Raw genomic sequence first — 27,802 nt, 5'->3', positions numbered from 1 at the left:
AAAAAAACCAACAAACCCATGAGGAGCCGGCTGCGGCGCGGGTGGGGGCACTCCCTGCCTCCCAACTGAATGACGAGCTGCAGTTTCCTCTGGCCGGCCCCGCTCCCCGTGTCATACACCCAGGCTCATGATTCATCTCCTGGGCTGCTCAAAACCTCCAGCTGCCCCAGAGCTGCTCTCCATCGCTCACCGAGGGGCTGGTCCTAGCAGCCCCGCAACGTTAGGGGCTGGCAGGAGAAGATGGGAAGGCTCTGCGCGGCGGTCGCGATCCTGATGCTCTGCGCGGCTGGCGGCTGGGGTAGGTTTAGAGCCTGTAGCGCTGTTGCTTGCTTCAAGCCAGGTCTGTTTAAGTGACTCTGTCCCTTGTTCCAGGAGTTTCTGCGTTCCCGGGGATTGCGATTTCCTGGGGAAAGCGCTCGGAAGGGGGTTGGCAGCCTACAACCTCGGTGCGGTTTCAAAGCGCTGCTTGGGCTTCGGCTGGGTCGGGGCCAGAGTTTCTCAGAGATGTTCTAGGGTCAAGCCATGGTTTGGCGGGGGGTGGGTGGGAGTGACTCCCACCCTGGGTGAGGCAGGGCTGTGTTTTCTGCCTACACTGTGTTTGGCAGGGCACTGGTGTGCAATGGAAGCACTGGGGTGTGACTTGGGCTCTGTCATTCATAAACAGAAAACACACCGGGGGGGGAGTCCTCAGGGCAGGTGGACCCTGGATCCAGGGAGGTTTAGACGTCAGTGCTGCTGTCTTCTGTTTTTTATCTCATGTTATTTTGGTGCTTTCCTTTAAACACTGACTCCTGGCACCAGGGAACTACAGGACAAACGCAGTTTGTGTACAGAAAAGTTTTCTTTGAAGCCTGGAGAAGCTCAGAGCAGTTACCTCCTCCCCAGGTGTGCTTCCAGGCCTCAAAGCAAATCCTCTAGCTGCACAAGCTGAGGTGTTCCCAGATCCTGAGTTATAAATCAGCCTCATTGTTTTCCAGGCCCCTACTCGAGGGGGTTTGGGACAACACTGCTCCAGCTAAAGAATCCCAGACTTTGTTGAATTCCCAGGAAGAGCCTGAGGCTCTCATCTGCTGCTGGATGCAGCTGTCATCAGCACAGGACATGGGGCAAGCCCTGGATAAATTTGCTAATGGTACAACAGTTTTGTTGTTGTAATTCTTCTTACACCTTCCAGTGGTGGAATTCCAAAGCAGGTCAGGCTCTTTTCCTTGCTGTGAAGTGCTTTGGTTGCACTGCTGAGGAAAGAGGAGACAAGTCTGGAGAGGTGTTACCATAAAATGATTGGAGTTGTGGAGTATCTAAATTATTTGAAGTTATCTGTGGCCCCTTTCCTTCCAGACCATTGAAATCCCCCCACTGGTACATGGGGCACACAAAATCACTTTGCTTGCTTGTTCCTTTGAGCTGCAGTTTGGGGCTGGGCAGGTGATTTCCCTGCTCCTCTGCCTTCCTGCCTGTGCTCAGCTGAGCTCAGTGTGGGGCAGATGCTGGCAGACAGGGAGAGGTTCAGAGCAAAGGCACAGCCTCAGTGATGGGGTGGCCAGGAGATCAGCCAGAAAAACCCAAATCCTTATCACTGAGTCAAGCAGAAAGGGCCAGAGAGAGGGCTTTAAGGATGGGTTTACTGAAATATTTTAATCCAGTTTTCTGTGTGCACATTCTTGGTCAAATTGGCAGAAGGGAGAAAAAAAAACAAAGAGTGTGGCTGGTGGAGGAGGTTACTGGGAGGGCAGACTGGGGGATTGAGTAATTGTCTCCAGCCAGGGAAGGGTGATGCTCAGCCACAGGCGTCTGGGGTCCTTGGAGTGCATCACTTCACCTCTCTGGGGGCTGCAGCCCTGGTGGTTCCCATGCTACCCAGTTTCTCTTTCTCTGTATTTCATGTGCTGGGATTTTTTTAAATTTTATTTTAATTTTTGGTTGGTTGTTTTTGGGTTTTTTTTAAAGCCTGAGTCTTCAGGATCAGCTCAGCTGCTTGCATAGTGAAAAAAATGCAGCTTTAGTACTTTGGTTTGTTAGTTTTTATGGCTAGAAAAACAAACCCTCAAAATGATTGAAAAAAAAAATGAGAGAGAGAGAACTAAAACCCACAGAATGTCTTAGTTTAGGCTGTGCTGGGATTTTGTTAACCTGCTCAGGGCCAGACAGAGTCCTGAGCCTAGGAAGTGCTGCTGGGCACTCACAGGGCCACAACCTGAAGGGGCTCAAGTTGCAGCATCCTCAGCTTCTGCTCCTGCATCACCCCAAGGAGCCACTCCCCACCTCCCTCTTGACACCAAACCCTGTATCCAGCCACAAGAGCAGTGCTGGGAATGCCAAACTAGGGACATCTCCCCTCAGCTTGGGAGGGAGGCTGCCTGCTCCTAGCATGTTTGGGTTGGGATAACTCCCTCTGTTAATCACCACTGGTGCCCAGGTGATTTTTGACCCTTGCCCAGGGAAAAGGGATGGCCCTACTCCAATCCAGCCCTGGATGAGGGGCAGCCAAGAGTGAAGGTTGGGGAAGGGTCCTCCATCCCCAGGCACTTGTGTCAATCATGGAATGATGGAGACCACAAGGTCCACAGGGCTCTGTGAGTCTGGGGCAGACACCCCCAGGCTGAGTCAAGGGGTACAGGACAAGTACCCACCTGTGGGGACCTCCTGGGCAAATCCAGCACTGCCATCAATGGCATGGTGGCACGATGTGGTGGCAGACCCCAGGGCAGCCTTGGGCTTGGCAGCCTCCCTCCTGCAGGGTCCCTCTGTGCTGCAGCCCCATCTAACCCCACATGCTGCTCTCCAGCCTCAGGGCCACTGCTCTGCCCAGCTGGGACAGCCTGGCTTGTGGCCCTCAGTCCAAAACCAACCCAAAATTGGGTTTACACCTCCAGCATGAAGAGGGACACCAGATCAAGGATCCCTGGGCTGTGGGGTAGTGGCAGGAGGGGAAGGGAGAAAACCACTGGGGCCCAGAGGCTGTGCACAGTAATGTGTACCAAATGCTGGGGAGCAGATGAGCTTTCCAGCCCAAAAGGACAGTCCTGGAGCTCCTCAGGCCCAGATCCCAGGTTTCATAGCATGAGGAGGAGAAGTGGAGACAACCAGGGGCTCCCCTGGCAGAAATGAGCTTGGAAATCCTCCTCTTTGTGCTTCAGAGCAGCTGAGAGCAGAGTTAACCCTGCACAGGGGAAACTGAGGCAGGGAGCAGCTGAAGGACTTGGCTCAAGCCACAGGAGAAAGCTGTTTGAGGAAGGATTTGGACAAGGATCTCTCACATCCTGGCTGCTGGTGTGAGTGAGCCCTGGGTCCTGTCTCCTGGCTGGGAGTGTGCCTGGAGCACCCATGAGTGGCAGGAGCCCTTGGCAGCTCTGGACTTCCCCAGCCAGCTGGGTGCTGGGGCAGAGCTGGGTGATTAAACAATCCTCCAGCTAGCTAAAAACCCACTCCTGAGGGAACAAACTCCATGCTGGCATTAATTAGGAGCTGGCCAGGAGTGTTGCTGGTGGTACTGGGTGCCATAACCCTGCCCCAGGCAGGGCTGTGACTTGGCAGCTAGACAGAGGCACTGCAGGGAGAGAGATGGGAGTGGAAAGCACTAAAACACCTGGCACAGGCCAGATGGCTGCCTGGCACCTCTCCCCTCATCCTCTACCCAGGGCCCATGGTGCTGATTCAGCTATCAAAGCATCAGGGACCTGAACTTCTGGAAGCTGTTCCCAGGTTCAGGCACATGGCCCCAGGGCTGGCAGCTCTGAGGGTTTAATTCTGAGCACTCTGAGCTGCCAGGGCTGTCCCTGAGCCCAAGAGGTGCCAGGATAATGCCTGTGTCCCTGGAGGGCTGAGCTGCTGCCAGCCATGCCAGAGCATGGCACCAAGATATGGCACAGTGCAAATCTGAGGTGTGGCACAGCACTAATCCAAGGCATGGCACAAAAACCAGCCCAAGGCAGGGCACAGCACAAATCCAAAGTATGGCATAGCACAAATCCAGGGCACAGCACAGCACAAATCCAGGGCACAGCACAGCACAAATCCAGGGCACAGCACAGCACAAATCCAGGGCACAGCCCAAATCCAAGGCACATGCCCTGACACTGGGCTGCAGCTGCCAGGCAAGGCAGGAGGGATTTGACACAGAGGCAGCAGGAGCAGGTGTGGGAACCAGAAGCTGACACTGTTGGTGCTGCTGCTGCTTTCCAAGAGCCTTTTGCCTTCCCCCAGCCCAGTCCTGGCTCCAGTCCACTCAAGGATGCTGTGGCACATTGCTAATTGTCCCTGCTCAGGCTGTCACTCCTCTGGGCAATGCTTAATTTCATAGAGTCATAGAATTGGTTTGGTTGGAAAAGGCCTCTGAGAGCATCCAGCCCAACCATCAACCCAACCCCACCATGGCCACTAAACCATGTCCCCAGGTGCCATGGCCACAGGTTTCTTGCACACCTCCAGGGACGGGGACTCCACCACCTCCCTGGGCAGCCTGTGCCAATCCCTGACCACTCTTGCAGGGAAGAAATTCTTTGTAATATCCAAAAACCCTTCCCATCCTCACAGGCCAGGTATTTGGGTTGATGGAGAGAGCCCTGGGAGTGAGTGCCACCCCAAAGCAGGGAGTGTGAGTGGCAGAGGTCCTGGGGCATGTCCCTGAGCAGTCACCTGCCTTGGGGACAGTCACAGAATCATAGAATGGCTTAGGATAGAAGGGACCTCAGAGATCATCTACTTCAAATTCCCCACCATGGACAGGGACACCTCTCAGCTAGACTCAGCTGCTCAAGGCCTTATCCAACCTGGCCTTGAACACCCCCAGGAAGAAGGCAGCCACAGCCTCCCTGGGCAGCCTGTTCCAGTGCTTCACCACCCTCATACTGAAGGACTTCTTCCTCAGCTCCAGTCTAACCCTGCTCTCCCTCACCTTCAAACCATTCCCCCTTGTCCTGTCTCTAGACACCCTCAGGAAAAGTCCCTCTGCAGCCTTCCTGTAGGATCTCTTCAGGTACTGGAAGGCAGCTCTAAGGTCCCCCTGGGGTCTTCTCTTCTCCAGGTTGAACATCCCCAGCTCCCTCAGCCTGGCCTCACAGCAGAGGTGCTGCAGCCCTTGGATCATGCACAGTGTGTGCAGCCCAGCCTGTGGCAGCACCTTGGCACAGACACACACCCCTGGCACACACACACACACACACCCCTGGCAGGCTGCAGGCACAGCTCCCACGCTCACACCCGGTCCCTGCCTGCGTGCCCGGGGACACAGACACGCGGTGCTGTCACCATGGTTCTGCCCAAGGTCCTGACGACGTCGTTTCATCATTTCCTCCTCCTGCTCCGTGTTGCATTTCCTGCGGCTGTGGGAGACGTTGCTGCCCACGGCTTCCAGGGAAAGCCACGGGTGGGGACGGGGCAAAGAGGAGACCCTGTGCCCGCTGCTCCATGCTGGCATCTCCTGGGCTGCAGCGTTCCCCCAGCCACGCTGGCAGCTGGCTGTGGTCTGCTCTGTCTAGGGAACTGTGAATCTCTGCTTGTGGCCCAGGAAGGAGGAAGAGCTGAGGATGATGCCACCACAGCCCTGACCCCAGCCACAGCAGCCGTTGGCAGCAGGAACCACAGAGCCACACGGTCCTGCTGTGCTGGAGAAGCTCCTCCTGCCCTGGCAGGCACTGCCACTGCCCTGGGGACCCTGCAGGCATTTTGGGGCCCTTTAACTGGGACCCACACAGCCCCAGTGGCCTCTGAGCTTCACAATTGGTGCCATAATGCATCTCCCAAAGTCCCCACTGCCACTTTCCCCAGCAGAGCCCAACCTTTGCCCAGGGCATTGGCACAAATGGCTGCCAGCACGTTTCTGGACTCATGCCCCTTCCTTCCCCTCCTTTCCCGGGGTTTGAAGCCCAGCCAAGACCAGCTGCTCAGTGCCTGCACCAGAAGACACCAACCACCCTGGGTTGGGAGCAGTGAGAAGAGGTGGCAGCTCCCCAGCTGCTGGCAGGCCTGGGGGCACCACGCTGAGCCCCTGGGAATTCATCCCTCCCTGCTGTCCCAGAATCTCTGCAGGGAGGCACAAGAGGAGATGCCCAACTCTGACAGCAGTGTGGGCTGCACTCCAACATCTGCAAGGCTGCAGAGATGGGAGAGCCCTTTAAGGAGCTAGCAGGTGGCAAACGATGCTCAGCGCTGGGCAGGATGAAGCTCAGCTGGTACCAGGCTGGGGAAGTGCTTATAAAAGGGGCAGGGAGGTGGGGGAGGGGTGCAAAGAAAGGTTCTCAGGTGTTGGAACAGGCTGCTCAGGGAGGTGGTGGAGTCCCTATGCCTGGAGGTATTTAAAAGCCACCTGGATGTGGTGCTGAGTGCTGTGGTTCAGTGGCTTAGCAGCAGTGGTGCTGTGAGCTCTGGGTGAGTGCTTGGACTTAATGATCTCAAAGGTCTCTTCCAGCCTCAAGAGTTCTATGACCACCTGGATTTGGGGCTGGGAAAGGGCTCAGGGTGGGATGGGGGCTGTGTCTGCTCCTGCAGTGCTGGCTGAGCACTGACACTTCAGCACATGTGTGGGGCTGGGGGCTCTGCAGGTTGTGACCCCTTTGTTTTGCTGTTCCAGGGGGTAACATCTGCACCACCCGTGGGGTGAACTCCTGCAAGCAGTGCCTGGCTGTGAGCCCCCTCTGTGCCTGGTGCTCTGCTGAGGTAAGAGCTGGGGGGAGGCCTAGGGGGGACTGAAGCAGGACCCCAAGCAGGACAGGGGACCTGTGGGAAGAGTGAGCCTTTGGGCTGTGGGACAGGTGCTGCTCCCTCTGCAACAGCCTTGAGCTTGGTCCCCATCTGCCCCTACCATGCCTAAACACATCCCCATGGCATCTGGCTCTGAGCACAGCTCAGGATGCCCATGGGGAGCTTAAGCTGCCTGTTCCTGCCTTGCTCCAAAAATCTGCCCCTTCTCTGGGTGTGTTGCTGGGAGCCACATGGAGCAGGTTGGGAAATGCTGCTGTTACCCACTTTGTCTCTTAAAAAACCTGTACTAAAAAAAACCTTAGCTTAATTCTGGTTTGCTTATTGAAAAGTCATTGTCAAGCTCCAGCTAAAGGAGTTTAATTGCTGGAAGGGCTGTGGGAGGAAGGAGAAATACTGATTAGAAGTTTAGGTTTGGGTTTCAAAAGCTTTTATTCACTGGAATGAGGAGGGGGAGGGAAGACAAGGTGCCTGGCTGTGGTTAAAGAGCTAAAGAGGATGTGAGAGCTGAGTTGTGACTCTAAAATCATCCTCCTTGGGTGAGTTAGAGCCTGGAACATCTGCCACGTTCCCCTCCAAAAATGCTGCCCTGGGGGCTAGTCCATGGGGCAAGATGGAATTTCCCAGCAGATGGAAAGGAGCCCCAGGGCAGAGACAAGGGAGATTGGGATGGGGAGAAGTGATGAAACCTCCTTCAGGGCTTCCCAGGAGAGCAGCTTCCCCTCTAGCAAAGCTTTCCTTGCTATCTGCTTCTTCTCCATTCATGAAACCCTGCTTCCTTTGGCTGTGCCTGTGGTGCCCACTGGGGCTGGGAAAAGTGATGCCAGCTGGAAAACGCTGCTGGATCCTGTCTGCATGGGCTGATGCCTCGGGACCGGTGTGTATCTGGAGGGGCTGCCTCTGCTGGCTGTGCCCATCAGATACAGCTTGGTGTGAATCAAGATGCTTGTAGCCCATCTTATCTCCCACAAGGAGTGGCTGAAATCCGGAGGGTGATAAGAGCCCTCACTCCCCTCTCCAGATGGGGAATTACTGGCTGGGCTGGGCTCCCTCCTTCCTTCCCAGCCACTGCTCCTGGGCCGGGGCTGATCTCTTGACGCTGCAGTGGGGGCCGTGATGGGTTGGGGTTTGTTTTGTTGGGTGCTTTGGGTTTTTTGGTTTGGTTTGTCTTTTTCTTTTTTTTTTTTTTTTTCCCCTCCAGATCAGCAAAAGTTTCCAAAAAAGGCAATATTTCCAGTGGTGCTCAGGGCTGTGCTCACAGCCAGACGTGACAAGCAGCAAGGGAACCCTCCCGCTGCCAGCAACCCGCCCCGGGAGAGCCAGGGCTCTGCAAGCTCTGCTCAGCAGCTCTGCCTCCAACATCTGGACCCCATTGCCTTAATTTAGCAAATGAGGGTTTTTGCTGCGGGTTGGTTTAATTTCCCTGGGGTGGAGGTGGTCCCTGATGCTTTCCCCCCAACACCTCCTCCCCCTTTATTTTTTTAAAGGGACAGCACTTTTATTTGTGCTCCCACTGCAGCCCTTCCCCACCCACGCTGCCTTCCCATGGAGGTTATCAGTTTCCCCTGCTCCATCCTGCCTCTGGACTGGAGAAGAGTTTCACTGCTGTCTCCTGTGACCCTCACTGAGTGCTGATGTGGAGGAGGAGTTGAGTTTTATTTATTTTTTCAGTAACCTTGGCCACTCTCAGCAACAACTCCTTGTGCCCATCCGCTCGCTCTGCCTTCTGCAAAAGTCAGCCAAGCCTCAGTGCTGAGATCTGCTTCTAAAACCACTTTGGAGATGATCATCACATCTTCCAGGGTCTCACCCACCCAAAATGTCACCTTCCCTCGAGGGAAGGTGGAGGCAAGGCTGGACCAGGATTTGAGTCTGGAGAAGCTGATGGAAGGTTTTTAGTTCTCATCGGTGAAGGCATCTGTGCTTTGGGTCCTCCCAGGAGCTCTCCTGCAGAGAAGCTGAGGCAGGCTGTGGTTGTCTGCAGATGAAAACAGAGATGCCCTGGGGCTGGGTGACTCCTGAAGCCTCCCCCACCCAGCAGTGAGGGAGACTGGGGCTGGAGGTGGCCCTGCCAGCACCCTGCCTGATCCTGCCCTCAATGATGGGGTCTGGAGGCAGAGAGCAGGGGATAGATAAAAACATCACATTTCCCACCCTGGAGGAGATGCTGAGCTGAAACCTCCTTCTCTGCTGTGGGACAGAGGTGGCTGGAGGGGAGGTGGAGCTGGGGAGCATCTCAGCTAAGGGATGGCTTGTGATGGGGTGGGGTGGGAGCATGTACCCCTCCCCAGCATCCCCATGATGGGGAGCTGATGCTGTCAGGGCTGGTTTGAAGTGGGGGTTGCAGGGTGTGTGTCTGTGCATGAAGTCCCTGCCCTGGGAGTTTGTCACCAGCAAGTCTGGGCTGCTGCTGGGTCCCTGCTACCTGGGGCTGTGCCCAAGTCACTGAGTCTGGAAGTCATCAAATCAGAGTCACTTCAGCTGGAAAAGACCTTTAAGATCAAGTCCAACCATTAAGGTCTATAGAGCCTGGGAAGAGAAGAAAATAGATTAGGGGCTGGGGGCTGCAAGGGCCTCACAGCCAAATGTCCTGGCAATGGCACAGCAACTGCCCTTTGGCTTTTGCAGTAGTTGTGTGGCTTGGCAGGTCTTGTGCACCCTGAGGCAGTGACACCTTGGGCTCCATGGAAAGGATGCAGCCCTGGGGTTAAACAGCTTCTCTGTGGGACTATCACAGTAGGAATGATGCTGCCAAATCCCATAAGGTGATCTCCAGGTGTCCCCCAAGAGCCCAGCACCACAGTTGGAGCCCTCTTTGCCTAGCCTGCTCCTCACCCCCATATCTTAGCAGTGATTTCCCCACCTGGGACAGGAATGTTTGAGGTGATTGATGGGATCTGGACCAGCACCTCCTCCAGCAGTGGGGAGCCCTGAGGGGAAAGCCTGAGAGGTGGGTGAGTGGAAAGGAGCTAATTTAGGAGGATGACTTCTCCTCTTCACTGACAGCATGGGGCAAGGGTGGGAGCAGGAGGCCATGGGGGGCGGGGGGAGGACCACGCCTGCTGATGTAATTTCTGGCTATTGCTTGGCTGCTTTTTCCAGAGGGCTGTTGGCCAGCCAGGGCCTCCTGACACTGTTTGCATTTTTCTCTTGTTTGCTTAAAACACACAAATTCATTCCTGGGTTCAACCAGCCTGAACCTGGAGGAGCCAAACTCCTGAACGGGGAACCCCTCCAGTGCTGGCAGGCTGCAGGGTTGGGATCCAGCTTCCCAGGAGCTGGAACAGCCACAGCAGGATTTGTGCCACCCTTGTGTGCTGCAGGGAAAGGCTGCATAGGTCATCTGCTGCAGGACTTTGGATGTAGAATGATTTGGGCTGTGGGAGGGAGATGCTGAAGTCCTCTGGAGCAGAGGGTGGCTGCTGCCTGCCCGGAAATTGGCAGCGTTGGGCTGGGAGAGAAATTCTTCCCATATTTGTCCTCAGGAGAAACCAAAGCCACAGGAGCCCTTCTGATGGGCTGTGATAAGGGCAAGGAGCCAGCAGCTTTCTAGGAAAGGAGGGACAGGGCTGGAGCCCCACCATGACTCCACACTTTGTGCTTCCTGCCCCTGGCAGGCCCTTGACAGCTTTTCCTGCAGCTCTGTTGCCTTTTTTGTTCTTTCTTTCCTTTTTTGGTCCTCTTCTGCCCCCACTAGCCAGCTCCATCCAGCAGGAAGCTGGAGAGCTAGAGATAAGCCTGAGCCCTTCTCAGACAGGAACTGAGCACTGCTCCATGCTATGGGCTCACCCACAGCAGGGCTGCTCCTTGCCCATGGTGAGATGTCCAAGGGCACAGGCTGAGGAAAACAGGAGGGAAAAGGTGGCTCTGCTTCTGCCAGGGGTTAGAATATAATTAAAAACTCCCAGTCTCTGCCCCTCACCCCCAGCCTGCCCCAAGCTCATCCCACCTCACCCTCCTCTAGCTACCCCACAGAGAGAGGCTTCCCTTCTACCTCTGCCAAAATCCAAACCTGAGGCTGCAGCTGCTGGGAGTCAGGAGGGGGCTGGGCAGGGATGCTTTGCCCTTGGCAGAGGTTGCTGAGCTCCCCTGTGAAGCACAGGAGACCAAAACCTGCCCTGAGCCCCAGGAGAACTTGCTGATGGTCCTGGATCCCCTCTGTCTGCCACCTCCCTCTCAAGCAGAGACCTTGAGCCCCCAAAAGCCTCCTATCCCAGGCTTGCCTCAGATGTGCTAAAGGAGGGGCTCTGCAGGGCATGGGGGTCCTCTCCTCCTGGTATAAGCCCGGGGAGAGCTGGTTCCTGACCGTGTGCCCCTCCTGCAGGTCGTGGGGCAGTCATCCCCTCGCTGTGACTTCCATGCCAACCTCCTGCAGCATGGCTGTGGGCAGGACCACATCGAGTTCCCCACCAGCAGTGTGACCATCCTGGAGAACAGACCCCTCAGCAACAAGGGCTCAGGGGGCTCCACCACCACCCAGATGAGCCCCCAGAGGATACAGCTGGACCTGCGGCCAGGTAAGAGCCCCCAGGCTGCTGTGGGAAGGGGAGATGCAGTGGGGATAACCCAAAGGGCTCAAGTGATGAGTGGCCATCACTGCCTCACTGGCCAAGGTTGTCTGATGTCCATCAGGGCTGCACCAAACCCTCTCAGAACACCCCTGATGGGCAGCCAGGCTGGCTGTGAGCTGCTGTTCAGCCTCTGGTATCCCAGGGAGCAGGCTGGGATGTGACTCCAACAAGGCACAGGCTTAGTTCATGAAGACATTTAGAGCTCAGCCACTGCTGCTGCACTGTGAATGCTCTGGTGGGAGCCAGCCCATGTCTGAGGAGCTGTGGAGCAGCTGGCAGGGCTGGGCTGCCAGCAGGTCCCTCTGATTTCCCAGGCTCCTTGCAGCCAGGCAGGCTGGAGCCAATTAACTGTTATGGGCCTTTGCCAGCACTGAGGAGTTTCAAGAGGTGCCAGGCAGGAGGCAAAGCTAACAAACCTCACTAGCCCAAGGCCACAGAACCAGTCTGGGGAATGTGGAGTGAGTGGTGCCCTCACCCTGCTCTGCCCCACACGTAGCCCACCCCCAGCCATCCACTCATGGATGACTTCCAGTCTCAGCAGGAACAGATTTGGTTCCTTGTGCTCAGTAAAGCTCTGGGGCCAGATAGCAGTGGCTGAATGCACATGGCATGCTGAGGACACCCCTGGGAGGATGTCCTGGGATGTCCACTCCAAGAGGAGTCCTGACTCACCTGAATGGCAGCAACCTGAAGTGTCTCCATGCAATGGGGACATGTAGCAGCTAAGTGGCCCTTGGGCTATTTTAGGGCTCAAGATGCTTGGCAGCAGGCTGGGGGTGTGCTGCTCTGCAGAGGGGCAGAAGCAGGGTGCAGTGCTTTAAGTCCCTGTTCCTTGGAAGCAGTAGAAGAAAACCCAAGCTTGGAGTCATCTCTGCCCATCCAGGAAGGCTTGGCATGAATCACAGAGCCACAGAATTGCTTCTGTTGGAAGAGGCCTTTAAGATCAGGTCCAACCCTCAGTCCAACACCACCATGGCCTCAAGTGCATGCCCACAGGTTTCTTCAACACCTCCAGGGATGGGGACTCCACCACCTCCCTGGGCAGCCTGTTCCACTCCCTGACCACTCTTGCAGCAAAGTTTTTCCTAACCTCCAACCTAACCCTCCCCTGGCACAATTTCAGTCCATTTCCACCTGAGACCAGGGAGAAGAGACCAACCTCCACCTGGCTCCAGCCTCCTTTCAGGCAGCTGTAATGCAATGAGGTCTCCCCTCAGCCTCCTCTTCTCCAGGCTGAACACCCCCAGCTCCCTCAGCTGCTCCTCCCCAGCCCTGCTCTCCAGACCCATCCCGAGCTTCATTGCCTTAACTCATGAATCAAGATTAAAAAGCAGAAGGACATAATTAGGACAGGTCACAGCCCATGTCCTGCAGGCTCAGAGCCCTCATGGCTTTAGCTCAGCAAGAAGAAACAGCTGCCCAAAGTTGGGAGTCCTGCCTGTGGTGCTGCTGCAGCAATGCAGCTGGAGGGGGCATGGAGCTCTTTGAGCTCTTGCAGGTTTTGAAACTTCCTCCATCCTGAAAGTCAGAATGTGATGTGTAGGTTCAGATGGAAATATGGCAACAAGAACAATTTAAGCTCAATTAAAGCCTTTATTTCCCCCTCCCCTCCCCCCCCCATTATTGGAGGTGTTGTGAGAAGGCTGCAGCTGTGCTCCAGCTTCTGTTTCAAGGAGCAGCAAGAATGAACCTTTGTGTCTTCAAAAGGAAAAGGTCAACCCAAAGGGTTTGCAGCCTTTTCTTTTTCACTTTTAAGGCCAAAAGTCATTGAAATTGGCCTGTGCCCCAGAAGGTTCTGTCCAAGGAGAGTTTTGTTTCAATGGAAAATGTTTCACTGAATGTTTCCCAGAAGGAGCTGGGAGGAGCCAAGAGGAGAGGGAAGGAACAGGGTTGGAGGAGGCCCTGGGACATGCTCAGAGATGTCCCAAGCAGCCTTGTGATCCCTGGGAGATCTTGCTGCCCACTCACTGAGTGTCTCACTCCCTCCATTCATCACATGTTGGTGTCACACTGCTCATGCCTGAGGAGTCAGCTCTGAGCAGGAGGATCTGCTCACATCCTGGTGATGAGAGGTTTGGAGAGCCATAAGCCACATCTGCCATCTCCAGGGGGTGCACAGCATTCCTCCTGCAGGAGCACCCTGCCCCTTGTGTCTGTGTAACTGTGATGTTCTCCTCCCAGCCAGCTTTAAACCACCTCCTTGGGTTCCTGCTGGCCTTGTAGGTTGACTTTCCCCCAGCCCTGTGCTGAGCTCCCTTTGCTCCTCCCAGGAGAGGACCTCTCACCCCACTGCCCTCTCACCCCACTGCCCTCTCACCTCACAGACGACTCCCAGGTCTTTCGCGTCCAAGTGCGCCAAGTGGAAGACTACCCTGTGGACATCTACTACCTGATGGACCTCTCCAACTCCATGAAGGATGATCTGAGGAACATCCAGCACCTGGGCACGAAGCTGGCCAGCGAGATGCGCAAGCTCACCAGCAACCTGCGCATTGGCTTTGGGGCCTTTGTGGACAAGCCCCTCTCCCCCTACATGTACATCTCCCCCCCAGAAGCTGTCACCAACCCTTGCTATGAGTGAGTCCCAGGCTGAGGGAGTCCTGTCAGGGCTTGAAGTTAACGGGACATCAGTGGAACCTGGCTGGAAAGCCCTACCCATGGATTTCAGTGGGGAGCTGGGCAGGGTTGAGACTCTGTTTTTTTTGTTTATTTTTTTTTTTTTAAAGCTCCTCCTCCAGCCTTTGGCTTTGTCCTCAGGCTCTTGGAGGGGTTGGGTTTCTCTAACATATCCTGAACAGGACCATGGGACATGGGATGGCTGCATAATGGGGATGAGAGCTGGGAGTCTCTTGGAATTGTTTGGTTTCTCCAACACATCCTGAGCAGGACCATGGGATGTGAGATGGCTGCATAGTGGGGATGGGAGCTGGAAGAGTCTCTTAGAGTGGTTTGGTTTCTCCAACACATCCTGAACAGGACCATGGGACATGGGATGGCTGCATGGTGGGGATGAGAGCTGGGAGAGCCTCATGGCTTGGCTGCTGTCCTCCCACAGGATTGGGGACACCTGCCTGCCCATGTTTGGCTACAAGCACGTGCTGTCCCTCACGGACGAGGTGACTCGCTTCAACGAGGAGGTGCAGAAGCAGAAGGTCTCACGGAACCGCGATGCACCGGAGGGTGGCTTTGATGCCATCATCCAGGCCACTGTGTGTGATGTAAGGGCAAGAAGGGGCACAGCTGGGGCTGGAGAGGGTCATCAAGCTGGGCCTAGGGGGTTAGCAGAGACCACCCAACCCCACCAGGGCAGGACTTGTAAGCCCTTGGAGCTGCTGCAGGGCTCAGATCCAGAGAGGGTGAACACTCACCTTGGGCAGTGGACACAAACTGGAACACAGGAGGTTCCACATAACCATAAGGGAAAAATCCTTCACTTCAAGGGTGTTAGAGAACTGGGATAGGTTGCCCAGCGAGGCTGTGGAGACTCTGGAGGCATTCAAAAAACTTGCCTGGACGTGTTCCTGACTAATTTATTCTAAGTCTAGTAGTGGGGTTGGACTAGATGAACTTCAGAGGTCTTCCAGCCCCCCTATTCCATGAGTCTGTGACATTTCTAGACCAACAACCAGGGCAAGGGAAGAGCAGGACCCTTACAGGGCGCTGGGAGAGGAGCAGAATAGGTGCTTGGGAAGTGAGGATGATCCCAGCCCTGCAGTAACCAGCCCAGAAGGGACATCTCCTCCTGTCCTTGATTTTGCAGGAAATGGCAGAGGCTGCATCCCTCTTGATTAACACTCAGCCAATTAAAACCTTGATTCATAGAGTTTCATAGAATTTTCTGGGTTGGAAAAGATCTCCAAGATGATCAAGTCCAACTATCAACCCAACACCACCTCTTTCACTTGCCCAAGCAGCCCCTGCCCCTTCCAGGCTCCACAGCCCTTCCCTGGCATAGCCCTCGGGTTCCCTCTCCATGGCAGGTTGGTCCCTACAGCCAAGCCATGCCAGGCCATGCCACCTCCTCAGGTGGTGGCATCCAAGGCAGCAGTGAGGGTGCTGGCACACAGGGCTGCCCTTGGCACCCACTGCCACGTGACTGGGGGCTGCCCTTTGCTGCAGGAGAAGATTGGCTGGAGGAATGATGCTTCCCACCTTCTGGTGTTCACCACGGATGCCAAGACGCACATCGCGCTGGACGGCAGGCTGGCTGGCATCGTGCAGCCCAACGACGCCCAGTGCCACATCGATGAGGACAATTTCTACTCTGCCTCCACCACACTGGTAAAGCCCAGCCCAGGCACGGGGTTGGGGTCCTCAGAGCTTCTGTGGGATGGGAAAGGTGGTCCAGCCCTTGTTGGAGAGCATGATGGGGACCAAGGTGACTGGGGACACATGTTCCTAGAGTATGACCTCTCCTCTTCTCCAGGACTATCCCTCTCTGGGCCTGATGACTGAGAAACTCTCCCAGAAGAACATCAACTTGATCTTTGCTGTGACAGATACAGTTGTTGGCCTCTACCAGGTAACAGCTGCTGTGCAAAGTCACCTTCTTGGGGGTGGGGGTCCTGAGGAGCACTCTAATCACCTTCTTGGGGGTGGGGGTCCTGAGGAGCACTCTAATCACCTTCTTGGGGGTGGGGGTCCTGAGGAGCACTCTAATCACCTTCTTGGGGGTGGGGGTCCTGAGGAGCACTCTAATCACCTTCTTGGGGGTGGGGGTCCTGAGGAGCACCCTAATCACCTTCTTGGGGGTGGGGGTCCTGAGGAGCACCCTAATCACCTTCTTGGGGTAGGGGTCCTGAGGAGCACCCTAATCACCTTCTTGGGGGTGGGTCCTGAGCAGCACTCTAATCACCTTCTTGGGGGTGGGTCCTGAGGAGCACTCTAATCACTTTCTTGGGGGTGGGTCCTCAGGAGCGCTCTTTGCAGCTGGACATGGGTGGCTAGACATAGCCTGGTGGTCTCCTGTCCTATCAAAGCTCCCTGGGAAGGGTTTGGCCCAGCTGTGTCCCATTCCCCTCTCACAAGCAGACCATGCTTATGATGTTTCTCCAGAACTACAGTGAGCTGATCCCAGGCACAACTGTGGGCACCTTGTCCAGAGACTCCAGCAATGTCCTGCAGCTCATAGTGGACTCCTACGGGGTGAGTGTGCAGTGTGATGGCCTCACAGCTGCCCTCTCCCTCCTGAAACAGACACAGCTTCACACTGCAAGCAGCCCACACAGGTTTGGCAGCTCCCTCAGCCCCAAGCATCCTCCCTGGACCAGCTGCAAGCATCTGCCTCCACTCACACATGCAGGGACCCTGGGGAAGGGACATCACTCTGCTCACCATTTGCCCCTTCCCATCCTTGAAGGCATTTCCCTTTGGGGAACGATGCAGCCAAGTCCCAGAACAGAGTTGGGGCAGTTGGCTTCCTTCCCATGTGCATGGGAGCATTGCTGTGGTGCTCAGGGGGGGACTGAGGATTAAGCCTTGCTCTGTGCTGTCATCTTCATCACTCCTCTCTCCTCCTGCAGAAAATCCGCTCCAAGGTGGAGCTGGAGGTTCGTGACCTCCCTGAAGAGCTCTCTCTGGCCTTCAATGCCACCTGCCTCAACGATGAGGTCATCCCTGGGCTCAAGTCTTGCATGGGGCTCAAGATTGGGGACACGGTGAGAAGGCTGCTCATGGGTTGGGTTTTCTTTCCCTCTTTGTAGCAGCGCTGCCAGCTCGTCTGATGCTCTCCACTAGCACCACCTTCCTGCCCCACAACCTTCTGAGAAACAGGCAGAAGATAAAGGGATAGACAAAGATACAGACCCTGTATGTCTGCAGTGCAGAGAGGGGTCCAGCTGGGCAGGTCCACAGAGGAAAATGCCCTTTTGAGTCTGCTGGATGCCAGCTCTAATCTGCTAGCGCAGTCCAGGCTGCTGGCCACAGTGTGGGATTTAGTCTGGTTACTGTGGCAGGCAATGCCCTGACCCAAACCATGCTGGGACACCTTTGAAAAGCTCAGAGACACCTGGTGGGGCCCATTTCATAGAGTCACTGAATTGCTTTGGTTGGAAGAGACCTTTAACACTATCGAGTCCAACCATTAACCCAGCACTGCCAGGTCACCACTAAACTATGTCCCTCAGCACCACATCTCCATCTCTTTGAAGCCGCTCCAGAGATGGTGATTCCACCACTTCCCTGAGTACCCTGGTCCAGGGCTTGACAGGGCTGCTTCTTTTGAGGAAGAAATTGTTCATGTCCAACCTAAACTGGTGCAACTTGAGGCTTTTTCCCCTTGTCTTGTTGCTTATTCCTTTGAGAAGAGACCAAGTCCCACCTAACTCCAACCTCCTTTCAGGGAGTGGTAGAGAGCCAGAAGGCCTCCCCTCAGCCTCCTTTTCTCCAGGCTGAACACCCCCAGTTTCTTCAGCTGCTCCTCATAAGCCTTCTGAGATCCTTAACCTTGTTCATAGACTGGAGCAGGTACCCCAACACCATGCTGCTGGCTCCTGACACCCAGACATCCTCCTCTGCCTTCCAGGTGAGCTTCAGCATCGAGGCCAAGGTGCGGGGGTGCCCGGAGGAGCGTCAGAAATCCTTCACCATCAAACCCGTGGGCTTCAAGGACAGCCTGACGGTGGCGGTGAACTTCCACTGCGACTGCTCCTGCGAGAGCCTAGCCGAGGCCAACAGCTCGGCCTGCAGCCAGGGCAACGGCTCCCTGGAGTGCGGCGTCTGCCGCTGCAACCCGGGGCGCCTGGGGTCGCACTGCGAGTGCTCGGAGCAGGAGTACAGCCCCGCGCAGCAGGACAACTGCAGCCCCCGGGCCGGGCAGCCTCTCTGCAGCCAGCGGGGCGAGTGCGTGTGCGGGCAGTGCGTCTGCCACAGCAGCGACTTCGGCAGGGTCAGCGGCAAGTACTGCGAGTGCGACGACTTCTCCTGCGTCCGCTTCAAGGGCCAGATGTGCTCCGGTGAGTGCTGCGCCCCCAGGGCAGGGTGAGCAGAGGGCTGGGGCAGCTGCCCTGAGAGGACAGGCTGAGAGAGTTGGGGCCGTTCAGTCTGGAGAAGGCTCCGTGGAGATCTTGTTGTGGCCTTCCAGTATCTGAAGGGGGCTACAAGAAAGCTGGGGAGGGACATTTTAGGGTGTCAGGGAGTGATAGGACTGGGAGGAATGGAGCAAAACGAGAAATGGGGAGATTAAGATCGGATGTTAGGAAGAAATTCTTCCCCATGAGGGTGGTGAGACACTGGCAGAGGTTGCCCAGGGAGGTGGTGGAAGCCTCATCCCTGGAGGTTTTTGCAGCCAGGCTGGATGTGGCTGTGAGCAACCTGCTGTAGTGTGAGGTGTCCCTGCCCATGGCAGGGGGGTTGGAACTGGCTGAGCCTTGAGGTCCCTTCCAACCCTAACAATTCTGATTCTATATCGTCCCAACTCGTGGATGAGGGAGTGCTGTGGCCAGCTCTAGCACCCTCACCCCACCCCACCCCCAAAACAAGAAGGATGTGGAAGTGTTGGAGAGGGTCTAATCAGAGGGCTGGAGCACCTCTGCTGGGAGGACAGACTGAGGGAGATGGGGTTGTTCAGTCTAGAGAAGAGACATAGCCCAGGGCAGGGATTGTTGCCATGCTCCTGTCTGGGTGTGTGAGATTCAGTGTGTGTTCAGCCTGGAGAAGAGAAGGCTCCAGGGAGACCTTAGAGCAGCCTTCCAGTACCTGAAGGGGGCTACAGGAAAGCTGGGGAGGGACTCTTGACAAGCACTGGTAGTGCTAGGATGAGGTGCAGTGGTTTAAAACTAGAGCAGAGTAGATGAAGTTTGGACATTAGGAAGAAGCTCTTTACTATGAGGGCGGTGAGACACTGGAACGGGTTGCCCAGAGAAGTTGTGGACACCTCAATGAACCATAGAATGGTAGAGGCTGAAAGGGGCTTCTGGAGATCGAGTCCAACCCCTCTGCCAAAGCAGAATCACCGAGGGCAGATCACACAGGAATGCATCCAGATGGGTCTTGTAAATCTCCAGAGAAGGAGACTCCACAACCTCTCTGGGCAGCCTGCTCCAGGGCTCTGTCACCCTAACAGAAGTCATTCATGGAAGACCAGGCTGGATGAGGCTTTGAGCAGCCTGGTCTAGTGAAAGGTGTCCCTGCTGATGGCAAGAGAGTTGGAACTTGACCCCAGGGAGTTTGTGGAGTCTCCTTCTCTGGAGACTTTCAGGACCTATCTGGATGTGTTCCTGTGTGACCTCTACTGGATTCCATGGCCCTGCTCTGGCAGGGGGGTTGGACTTGATGATCTTCAGAGGTCCTTTCCAACCCCTAACATCCTGTGATCTTTAAGGCCCTTTCAACTCAAGCCTCTCACCGGCCTGTGCTAACGGAGCTGGAGACACTGGGTTTCCCCACCCTGAGCAGCTGGTGCCCTGGGGCAGCCAGGTGCCTGTTCCTGCTGGGTTTCCCCACCCTGAGCAGCTGGTGCCCTGGGGCAGCCAGGTGCCTGTTCCTGCTGGGTTTCCCCAGCCTCAGCAGTTGGTGCCCTAGGGCAGCTGGGTGCCTGTCCCTGCTGGGTTTCCCCACCCTGAGAAGTTGGTGCCCTGGGGCAGCTGGGTGCCTGTCCCTGCTCCTGGTGCCTGTCCCTGCTCCTGCTGCCTGTCCCTGCTCCTGCTGCCTGTCCCTGCTCCTGCTGCCTGTCCCTGCTCCTGCTGCCTGTCCCTGCTCCTGCTGCCTGTCCCTGCTCCTGCTGCCTGTCCCTGCTCCTGCTGCCTGTTTGCACAACGGCTGCCGGATCTGGTGGGCGAAGGGACAATGACAGAGCTCTGCCCCCAGCCTGGGTGAGCTGTTAATTAACAGGATCTGTCTGCCCCTGCTGGCATCGATCCCGTCCCACTGAGCCATTTCTCACTGTCTGTTTCCATGCCTTGTCACCCAGCCTGGTAGCAGTTTTCCTGTGACTCAGCCCTAGTTCCTCATGACTGGGTTGCACATTTATTTCTCACGCTGGTGCCCCCAAGGTCATATTGGGGATGGTGCATGGTGAGGAGAGGAACATCTCCCTGTGAGGACAGGCTGAGGGAGCTGGGGCTCTTTAGCTTGGCGCAGAGGAGCCTGAGGGGTGACCTCATTCATGTTGATAAATGTGTGAAGCGCAGTGTGGGGAGGACGGAGCCAGGCTCTGCTCAGGGACATCCTATGACAGGACAAGGGGCAGTGGGGGCAAGCTGGAGCAGAGGAGGTTCCACAAGAGCAGAAGGGAAAACTTTTGCACTGTGAGGGTGACAGAACCCTGGAGCAGGCTGCCTAGAGAGGTTGTGGAGTCTCCTTCTCTGGAGACATTCAAAACCCACCTGGATGCATTCCTGTGTGAGCTACTCTAGGTGATGCTGCCCTGGCAGGGGCTTGGACTGGATGACCTTTCGAGGTCCCTTCCACCCCCTACCATTCTGTGGGGCTGTGTGCCTGGCCACTCCTGACCTGTCCTGCTGCACCTGGGGCTGGGGCCGGGCCGGCACGTGCCGGCTCCACGGCATCCTCCCTGCTCGCTGGGTCTTGTCTTCTAGCTGAAATCAAACCACAAGCCAAACAGCCCCAGGCTTTGGCAGGCTTTAAGCACGTCTGTCTGTCTGTCTGTCTGTCTGATTAAACCAGCGTTGGCAAGCGTGCAGAGCTTGTGAGGCTTTTCCCAGCAGTTGGCTACCCCTGATCAGTTCTGGGCTGGGAAATCATAGTCCTGGAATTGTTTTGGTTGGAAAGGACCTCTAAGGTCATTGAGCCCAACCATCAGCCCAATAACCACCACGGCCACTAAACCCTGTCCCCAGATGCCATGGCCATGCATTCCCTGAACACCTCCAGGGATGATGACTCCACCACCTCCCTGGGCAGCCTGTCCAATCCCTGACAACTCCTGAAGCAAAAATATTTTTCTTAATCTCCAACCTAAACTTCCCCTGGTGCAATTCTTCTTGTTTTAGCACTTGGCACCTGGGAGAAGAGACCAACTCCCACCTCACTCCAACCTCCTTTCAGGGAGTTGTAGAGAGCAATGAGGTCTCCCCTCAGCCTCCTCTTCTCCAGAATAAACAACCCCAGTTCCCTTAGCTGCTCCTCACCAGATCTATTCTCCAGACCTTTCACCAGCCTCATTGCCCTAAATGAGTGGGATCTGGGGGGATTGACCATATGTCCTCACCCAATCTGAAATTAAAAGCCAAAGCCAAAGCTTGACTAACTCAAGAGATGGATCTGACTGAGCATCTCCAGCTGCTGCTGCCATGAGACCCCACCTGGAGCACTGCATCCAGTTCTGGTGACCCCAACACAAGAAGGACACAGAACTGTTGGAGCAGGTCCAAAGGAGGCCATGAAGATGATCAGAGGGCTGGAGCATCTATGGGGACAGGAAGAGAGAGTTGGGGCTGTTCAGCCTGGAGAAGAGAAGACTCCAAGGAGACCTTAGAGCAGTACCCAAAATGGGCTACAAGAAAGCTGTGGAGGGACTTTCTACAAAGACTTGTAGTGACAGGACAAGGGGCAATGACTTTGAGCTGGAAGAGGGGAGGTTTAGACTGGAGATTAGGAAGAAATTCTTTAGAATGAGGGTGGTGAGTCACTGGAACAGGTTGCCCAGGGAGGTTGTGGATGCCTCCTCCCCAAAGGTGTTCAGGGCCAGGCTGGATGAGGCCTTGAGCAACCTGGGCTGGTGGGAGGTGTCCCTGCCCATGGCAGGGGGGTTAGAATTGGATGAGTTTTAAAATCGCTTCCAACCCAAACCATTCTATGGTCTGTGAGGATACCTGTCTGTGAGGATACCTGAGGGTCCTGATGCCCTCTTGGCTGTCTCCAGGCCACGGGAAGTGCAGCTGTGGGGACTGCCTGTGCGACTCAGACTGGACTGGTGACTACTGCAACTGCACCACCCGCACTGACACCTGCATGTCCAGCAACGGGCTGGTGTGCAGCGGCCACGGCTCCTGCCTCTGCGGCAAGTGCGACTGCACCCAGCCCGGCGCCTACGGAGACACCTGCGAGAAGTGCCCCACCTGCCCGGATGCCTGCACCATCAAAAAGTGAGAGACATGCCCCACTGGGGAGCTGGGATGGGTCATGCCCCATTGGGGAGCTGGCAGGGAGCTGGGATGGGTCATGCCCCATTGGGGAGCTGGGATGGATCAAGACCCACTGGGAAGCTGGAATGGGTCATGCCCCATTGGGGAGCTGCAAGAGAGCTGGGATGGGTCATGTCCCATTGGGGAGCTGGGATGGGTCATGTCCCATTGGGGAGCTGGGATGGGTCATGCCCCATTGGGGAGCTGCAAGAGAGTTGGGCTGGGTCATGCCTCATGCCCCATTGGGGAGCTGGGATGGATCATGTCCCATTAGGGAGCCAGCAGAGCGCTGGGATGAGTCATATCCCATTGAGGAGCTGGGATGGGTCATGCCCCATTGGGAAGCTGCAAGAGAATTGGGATGGGTCATGCCCTACTGGGAAGCTGGGATAGTTCATGCCCTGTTGGAGAGCTGCAAGAGTGTTGGGATGGGACATACCCCATCGGGGAGCTTCAGGAGAGCTGGGATAGGTCATATCCCATTGGGGAGGCTAGGAAAGAGCTGGGATGGGTCATACCTCATTGGGGGGGCTAGCAAAGAGCTGGGATGGGTCATACCCCATTGGGGGAGCTAGCAAAGAGCTGGGATGGGTCATACCCCATTGGGGGGGCTAGCAAAGAGCTGGGATGGGTCATACCCCATTGGGGGGGCTAGCAAAGAGCTGGGATGGGTCATACCCCATTGGGGGGGCTAGCAAAGAGCTGGGATGGGTCATACCCCATTGGGGGGGCTAGCAAAGAGCTGGGATGGATCATACCCCTTTGGGGAGGCTAGCAAAGAGCTGGGATGGATCATACCCCTTTGGGGAGGCTAGCAAAGAGCTGGGATGGATCATACCCCATTGAGGACCACCTGCAGCTGGGTTGGGGTTGCAGTGATTTCTGCAGCCTGAGACTGAAAGGTGTGGGGGTTCCTTGGGCAGAGCATGGCAGAGCTCACAGTACCTCCCTCCTCTTGCTCAGGGACTGTGTGGAGTGCAAGAAGTTTGAGCGGGGAGCACTGGTGGAGCAGCAGTCCTGCAGCCGCATGTGCCGCGACGAGATCGAGACGGTGCAGGAACTGGGTAAGAGAGGAGACCCAAGCCCTGCCCTAGGGCATGGACATTTGGGGGGCTGTGCACACAGCCTGCTCTCCCCCCGGCACGGGGGGCTCTGAGCCTCTCACTCTGGCAGGTGACAGGGGCAAGGACGCTGTGAACTGCACCTACAAGGACGAGAACGACTGCGTGGTTCGCTTCCAGTACTACGAGGACTCCAGCGGCAAGTCCATCCTCTCCGTCATCGAGGAGCCAGGTAAGCCCCAGCTGGGAGGTCAGAGCCTGCAGAGCTGGGTTTCCATGCTACCTGGGGGGGGATTTTGTGTCCCTTTTGTAACGCCCACCGCTGCCAGGCTCGCAGAGCACCGTGGTCAGGGACTGAGAGGTTAAAGAACTGCTTTGTTCTCCGCTCTGTGCCACTGGGGCTGTCATTTCCTGCCTGTCTCATGTTTCCCCACCACGTCGCTCCATTATTTCACCCCCAGGTTGAGGCCAAGGATGGGGGCTCAACCTTCCCACTGCCCTGATCCTGCTTCTGCCTCCATGGGTGTGATTTTCCTCAGGAGAGATAAGAGCTGGTTCCTGTTAACCAGGCAGGAGCAATGTTGTGGCTGCATGCCAGGACTGGGACATGGCAGCCCTGACCATGCAGAGCTGCCCTGGGGTCTCCAGCAACCTCATGCTCTGATTTCCAGCTGAGCTGGGAGCTGTTTGGCCACAGATCCTTCAAAAGCAGGGCTGGAGCCCACCCTCCTTGGCCCCTGTGCCTGGAGGGGAGAGGCAGGAGAGGGCTGGGGTGGCTGCACAGCCCTGGGCAGGGGAGCAGGGTGGGTGCTGAGTTCACACCAGGTCTTGCCACCCTGGTTTGCCGGCACTGTGTTGATGGTGCCAGGGCATCAGCCAGGCTGGTGGCTTGTAGATGAACTTCCACCAGCCCAAGGACTTGGTGTCCTGTGTCATCCCTCACCAGGGATGGGACCTGCGATTCTCCAGACCTGGCTTGCTCCAGGCTTGGGTGCAGACCTCTATAGGACCTTGAGGATGTCAGCACACACACCCCATAGGTGGGCTCCTCCTTTATAGACCCTGCTGTGCTCAAGGGCAGAGGCTCCTGCTCCCTAGTGGAGGATGAAGCCCTTCTGAGACCAAGGGAGCTCCATGTACCCACAGCCAGCCATCCACAGAGCTGCTTTTAACTGCCCTGGGGGTGCTGAGCCTCTCCCAACCCTGTCCTCCTGCAGAGTGCCCGAAGGGGCCGGACGTGCTGGTGGTCCTGCTCTCGGTGACAGGAGCCATCCTGCTCATCGGCCTCGCTGCCCTGCTCATCTGGAAGCTCCTCATCACCATCCACGACCGCCGCGAGTTTGCTCGCTTCGAGGAGGAGAAGGCCAGGGCCAAGTGGGACACGGTGAGGGGCAGTGCTGGCCAGGAGCCCCTGAACCCCACAGCCCCTGGGCTGAGTGGTTCCAGATCCCAGCGCTCCCAGCACGGGAGCCCAGCTGCTGTCTGTGGTCCCAGAGCATGATCCTTAAGGACCACCTTGCCCACCCCTCTCTGAAGCATGGCAGAGTGTCACAGCAGGGCTCAGGGTGACACTGCCAGCCTGGACATCCCTTGCCCAAGCCCACTGCAGTCCCAAGGGCTGTGCACAGGCCATAGTAGATGTCCCAGGTGACTTTCTTGCCTCCAGTGTATCCCAAGCACTTGTCACCAGTGTGACATCTTACTCACTGCCCACAGCAGCGTTTCCATCCTGTGAGTGAGCTGGAAGGTCCCTGCTGCCACAGGGTGCTGGAAGGGCTGAGGCACCCAGAGCACAAGGGAAGGGGGCTGGGACAGGGCCTGTCCCCTACTTCTCCTCCACCTCCCCAGAGAAAAGGGGTGGAGTGGATCTTTCAGGAGGCCTCTCTGCTCCTGAGCTCCTGCTGGTTTTTCACTTTGTGGGGAGTCATCGAACTGCAGCCAGAGCTTTGGGTGCAGATGTGGATCCACCACTTGATGCTGAAATGGTGCCCCAGTTTCCCCAGCTGGAAAGCAGAAGGAATGCTGGTGCCAAGCACAAACTTATGATGCTCTTTTTCCTTCTTCTAGGGCAACAACCCTTTATACAAAGAGGCTACATCAACCTTCACCAACATCACCTACCGTGGGAACATGTAAGGCTGCCACATCCAGCACTGGGATTAGCTGAGGATCCAGGGCACCTTCTGGAGTCTGGTTTACAGAGGAGCTTGTATGTGCCTCTGTGTAATTTAACAAGCCCTCAGCTGCCTCCCAAGCCCTGCTGTCCCTCACCCCACTGCAGGGATGTGCTTTCCACAGCAGATCTCTCGTCCTTACCTCGGTGGGTCACTGGTGGGAGCCAGCAACCCCTCCACACACTGAAGACAGAGAAATGGACTTTCTGTGAACTCTTAGGTGCTCATCAGGCCAAGAGGATTGGGGGAGCAGCTGCTTGAACTGAAGGCTGAGCTGTGTTCTCCTCCATGGCCCTGTGCTGGCCAAGCTCTGCCCACTCATGCACTGGACAGGTGTGGGCCCTTGGGTACCACAGGAGCTGTCCCCTTAGGGGACAGGGCAGCTATGCTTGCTGCCAGCAGGCAGGAGCCAGGGTATGGCTTTGTGGGTTTGGGAAATCACTCCAGCAACCCAGTAGCCTCCCTCTTCTTGTAGCCACACACTTCTGGTGCTGCTGTGGGCTGGGATGGTGAAAAGCAAATGTCCCAGCATCACAGTGCCCTTCCTCCTCCCCTCTCCACCTGCACTCTCTGTATCACCAGCCAGCTCTATGTAGCATCAGCTGTGCTGGTCCCAGCTGCAGCCTGGCTCATCCCCTGGGATGGTGCTGAGCTCCCCATGTCCCCCTTCACTGTGCCTATGCCACGAGGCAGCTGGATGCCCAGGCAGGAGCCTGGGGAGGGCTGTGACACCCTCCAGCCTGGCCCTCTCTCTCCCTTTACTGTGCTTTTTTTGGGCTGTAACTGCACCGTGCTTGGTTTTCTGTTTAGCTCAGGGTTCCAGAAGAGCAGGCAGGGTTCAGGCCACATCCTGCTGCCAGGGGCTGTGCATTGTCACCCAGGGATAGTCCTGTGGGGAAAAACCAAAGCAATGTCCCAGCAGCAGAGTTTGGCTCTCTAACAGGGCTGGTGTCTGATCTGCCCAGCCAGAGCACAGTGGCTCTAGCCCCTGGACTGCACCCAAGATCAACACAGCCCTTGTGCTGGCCCCAAGGGCAGCACCAGCGTGGTTGGCTCAGCAGGTGCTGGCTGTGTGTCCCTGCTCCCTGGTGGCCTGTCCCCAGCAGGGTGGGAGCAGGGACAGGTGTGGGCTGCAGGCAGCCAGGGCTGGGGCTGAGCCCTGGAGCTGGGGAGGGGTTGGAAGGGGAGAGCCAGAGCAGCAGCAACTCACACCACCAAAATAAATGAAAACCCTCAAGCTCCTGATGGTGTCAGCGACCACACCACAGGGTTGTGCCCAGGCTGCCCACCCCTGGCACCCCAGCACGACCTGGGGAGCTGGGCTGAGCTGAGATGGGTGGAGGGAGGGTGGAGCCAGTGCAAGCAGGGCTGTGGGTCCCCCATGGGGGTCTCTGCTCTGTTACTGGTGCCCTCCCGAGGGTGGAGAACAGGTCTGGGGGCACAGGGCAGGCCAGAGCCCACCATGGTGTTCCTGGCAGCTACCTTCATTGCAAGTGGGGTGCACAGCAGCAGGACCCCTCTACAGGTCCCTGTGAGCCTTCCAGTCTGCTGGAGAAGCCCCCAGGGGCTGGGACCACTGCAGGACCATCCCAAGGACAGCTGGGGCCTGGGCTGAGGGTGGAAGTGCTAAAGCAAGGAGTAGGGTCCTGCCTTTGCCCCCCAGCCCCTGCACCCACTCTGCACTGTGTTGCACAAGGCTGTAGGGACACCCAGCGGCCACCCTTCAGAGCAGCACTCTGGGACCACGGAAGGTGCTGGAAAAGCTGCTTGCCTGGCTCTCTGACACCCCCATCCCCGCCCTGGGCTAGGAGGTGCCCCAGCCCAGTGTGTGGAGGCACCTGGGGCAGCACTCAGTGTCCTCAGCTGCAGCAGGCAGGGGGTTGAGGTGGGTGTTCCCACCACCTGAGGGCTCTGGGGTTGGGTTGAGTTGGGCATAGCTGGGTCCAGCCCCAGAAAGGAGCATTTCAGCTGCAGGGGAAGGCAGAGGAGTGCTTAAGGCAGAGCCTGGCTACAACAGGAAGAAACAGGATGAGACCCCCAAGCTGGTGTGGCCCAATCTGCACAGAAGCTGAGGACCTCCCCAAGAGATGGAGGACTGCACCCTCCCCAAACCCCTAGACAGGAGCTGCTAGGTCACTTCCCAAGCTGGTGCTGGGGCAGTGTTTGATGGTGTGGGTGCTCCTGGCCCTACACCCCCTCCTCCTGAAGGTGTTATG

The 27,802-nt window shown here is 56.6% G+C and overlaps 1 protein-coding gene across 1 annotated transcript; it reads left to right on the top strand.

Moving 5' to 3' along the window:
- Positions 1-225: 225 nt before the first annotated feature.
- On the top strand, positions 226-25,548 carry ITGB3 (integrin subunit beta 3). Its single transcript, XM_054396559.1, has 15 exons — positions 226-298; positions 6,569-6,654; positions 11,021-11,213; positions 13,592-13,844; positions 14,323-14,485; positions 15,387-15,548; positions 15,694-15,789; positions 16,323-16,412; positions 16,790-16,924; positions 17,791-18,220; positions 22,090-22,312; positions 23,315-23,415; positions 23,525-23,644; positions 24,630-24,796; positions 25,480-25,548. The coding sequence occupies exons 1-15, from the start codon at positions 241-243 to the stop codon at positions 25,546-25,548; spliced, it is 2,346 nt and encodes a 781-aa protein (XP_054252534.1). The 5' UTR covers positions 226-240.
- Positions 25,549-27,802: the final 2,254 nt, after the last annotated feature.

The sequence above is a fragment of the Indicator indicator genome, chromosome 37, assembly GCF_027791375.1.
Source record: "Indicator indicator isolate 239-I01 chromosome 37, UM_Iind_1.1, whole genome shotgun sequence".
Classification (NCBI taxonomy): Eukaryota; Metazoa; Chordata; class Aves; order Piciformes; family Indicatoridae; genus Indicator; species Indicator indicator.
This window is presented reverse-complemented; position numbering and strand designations above follow the sequence as displayed.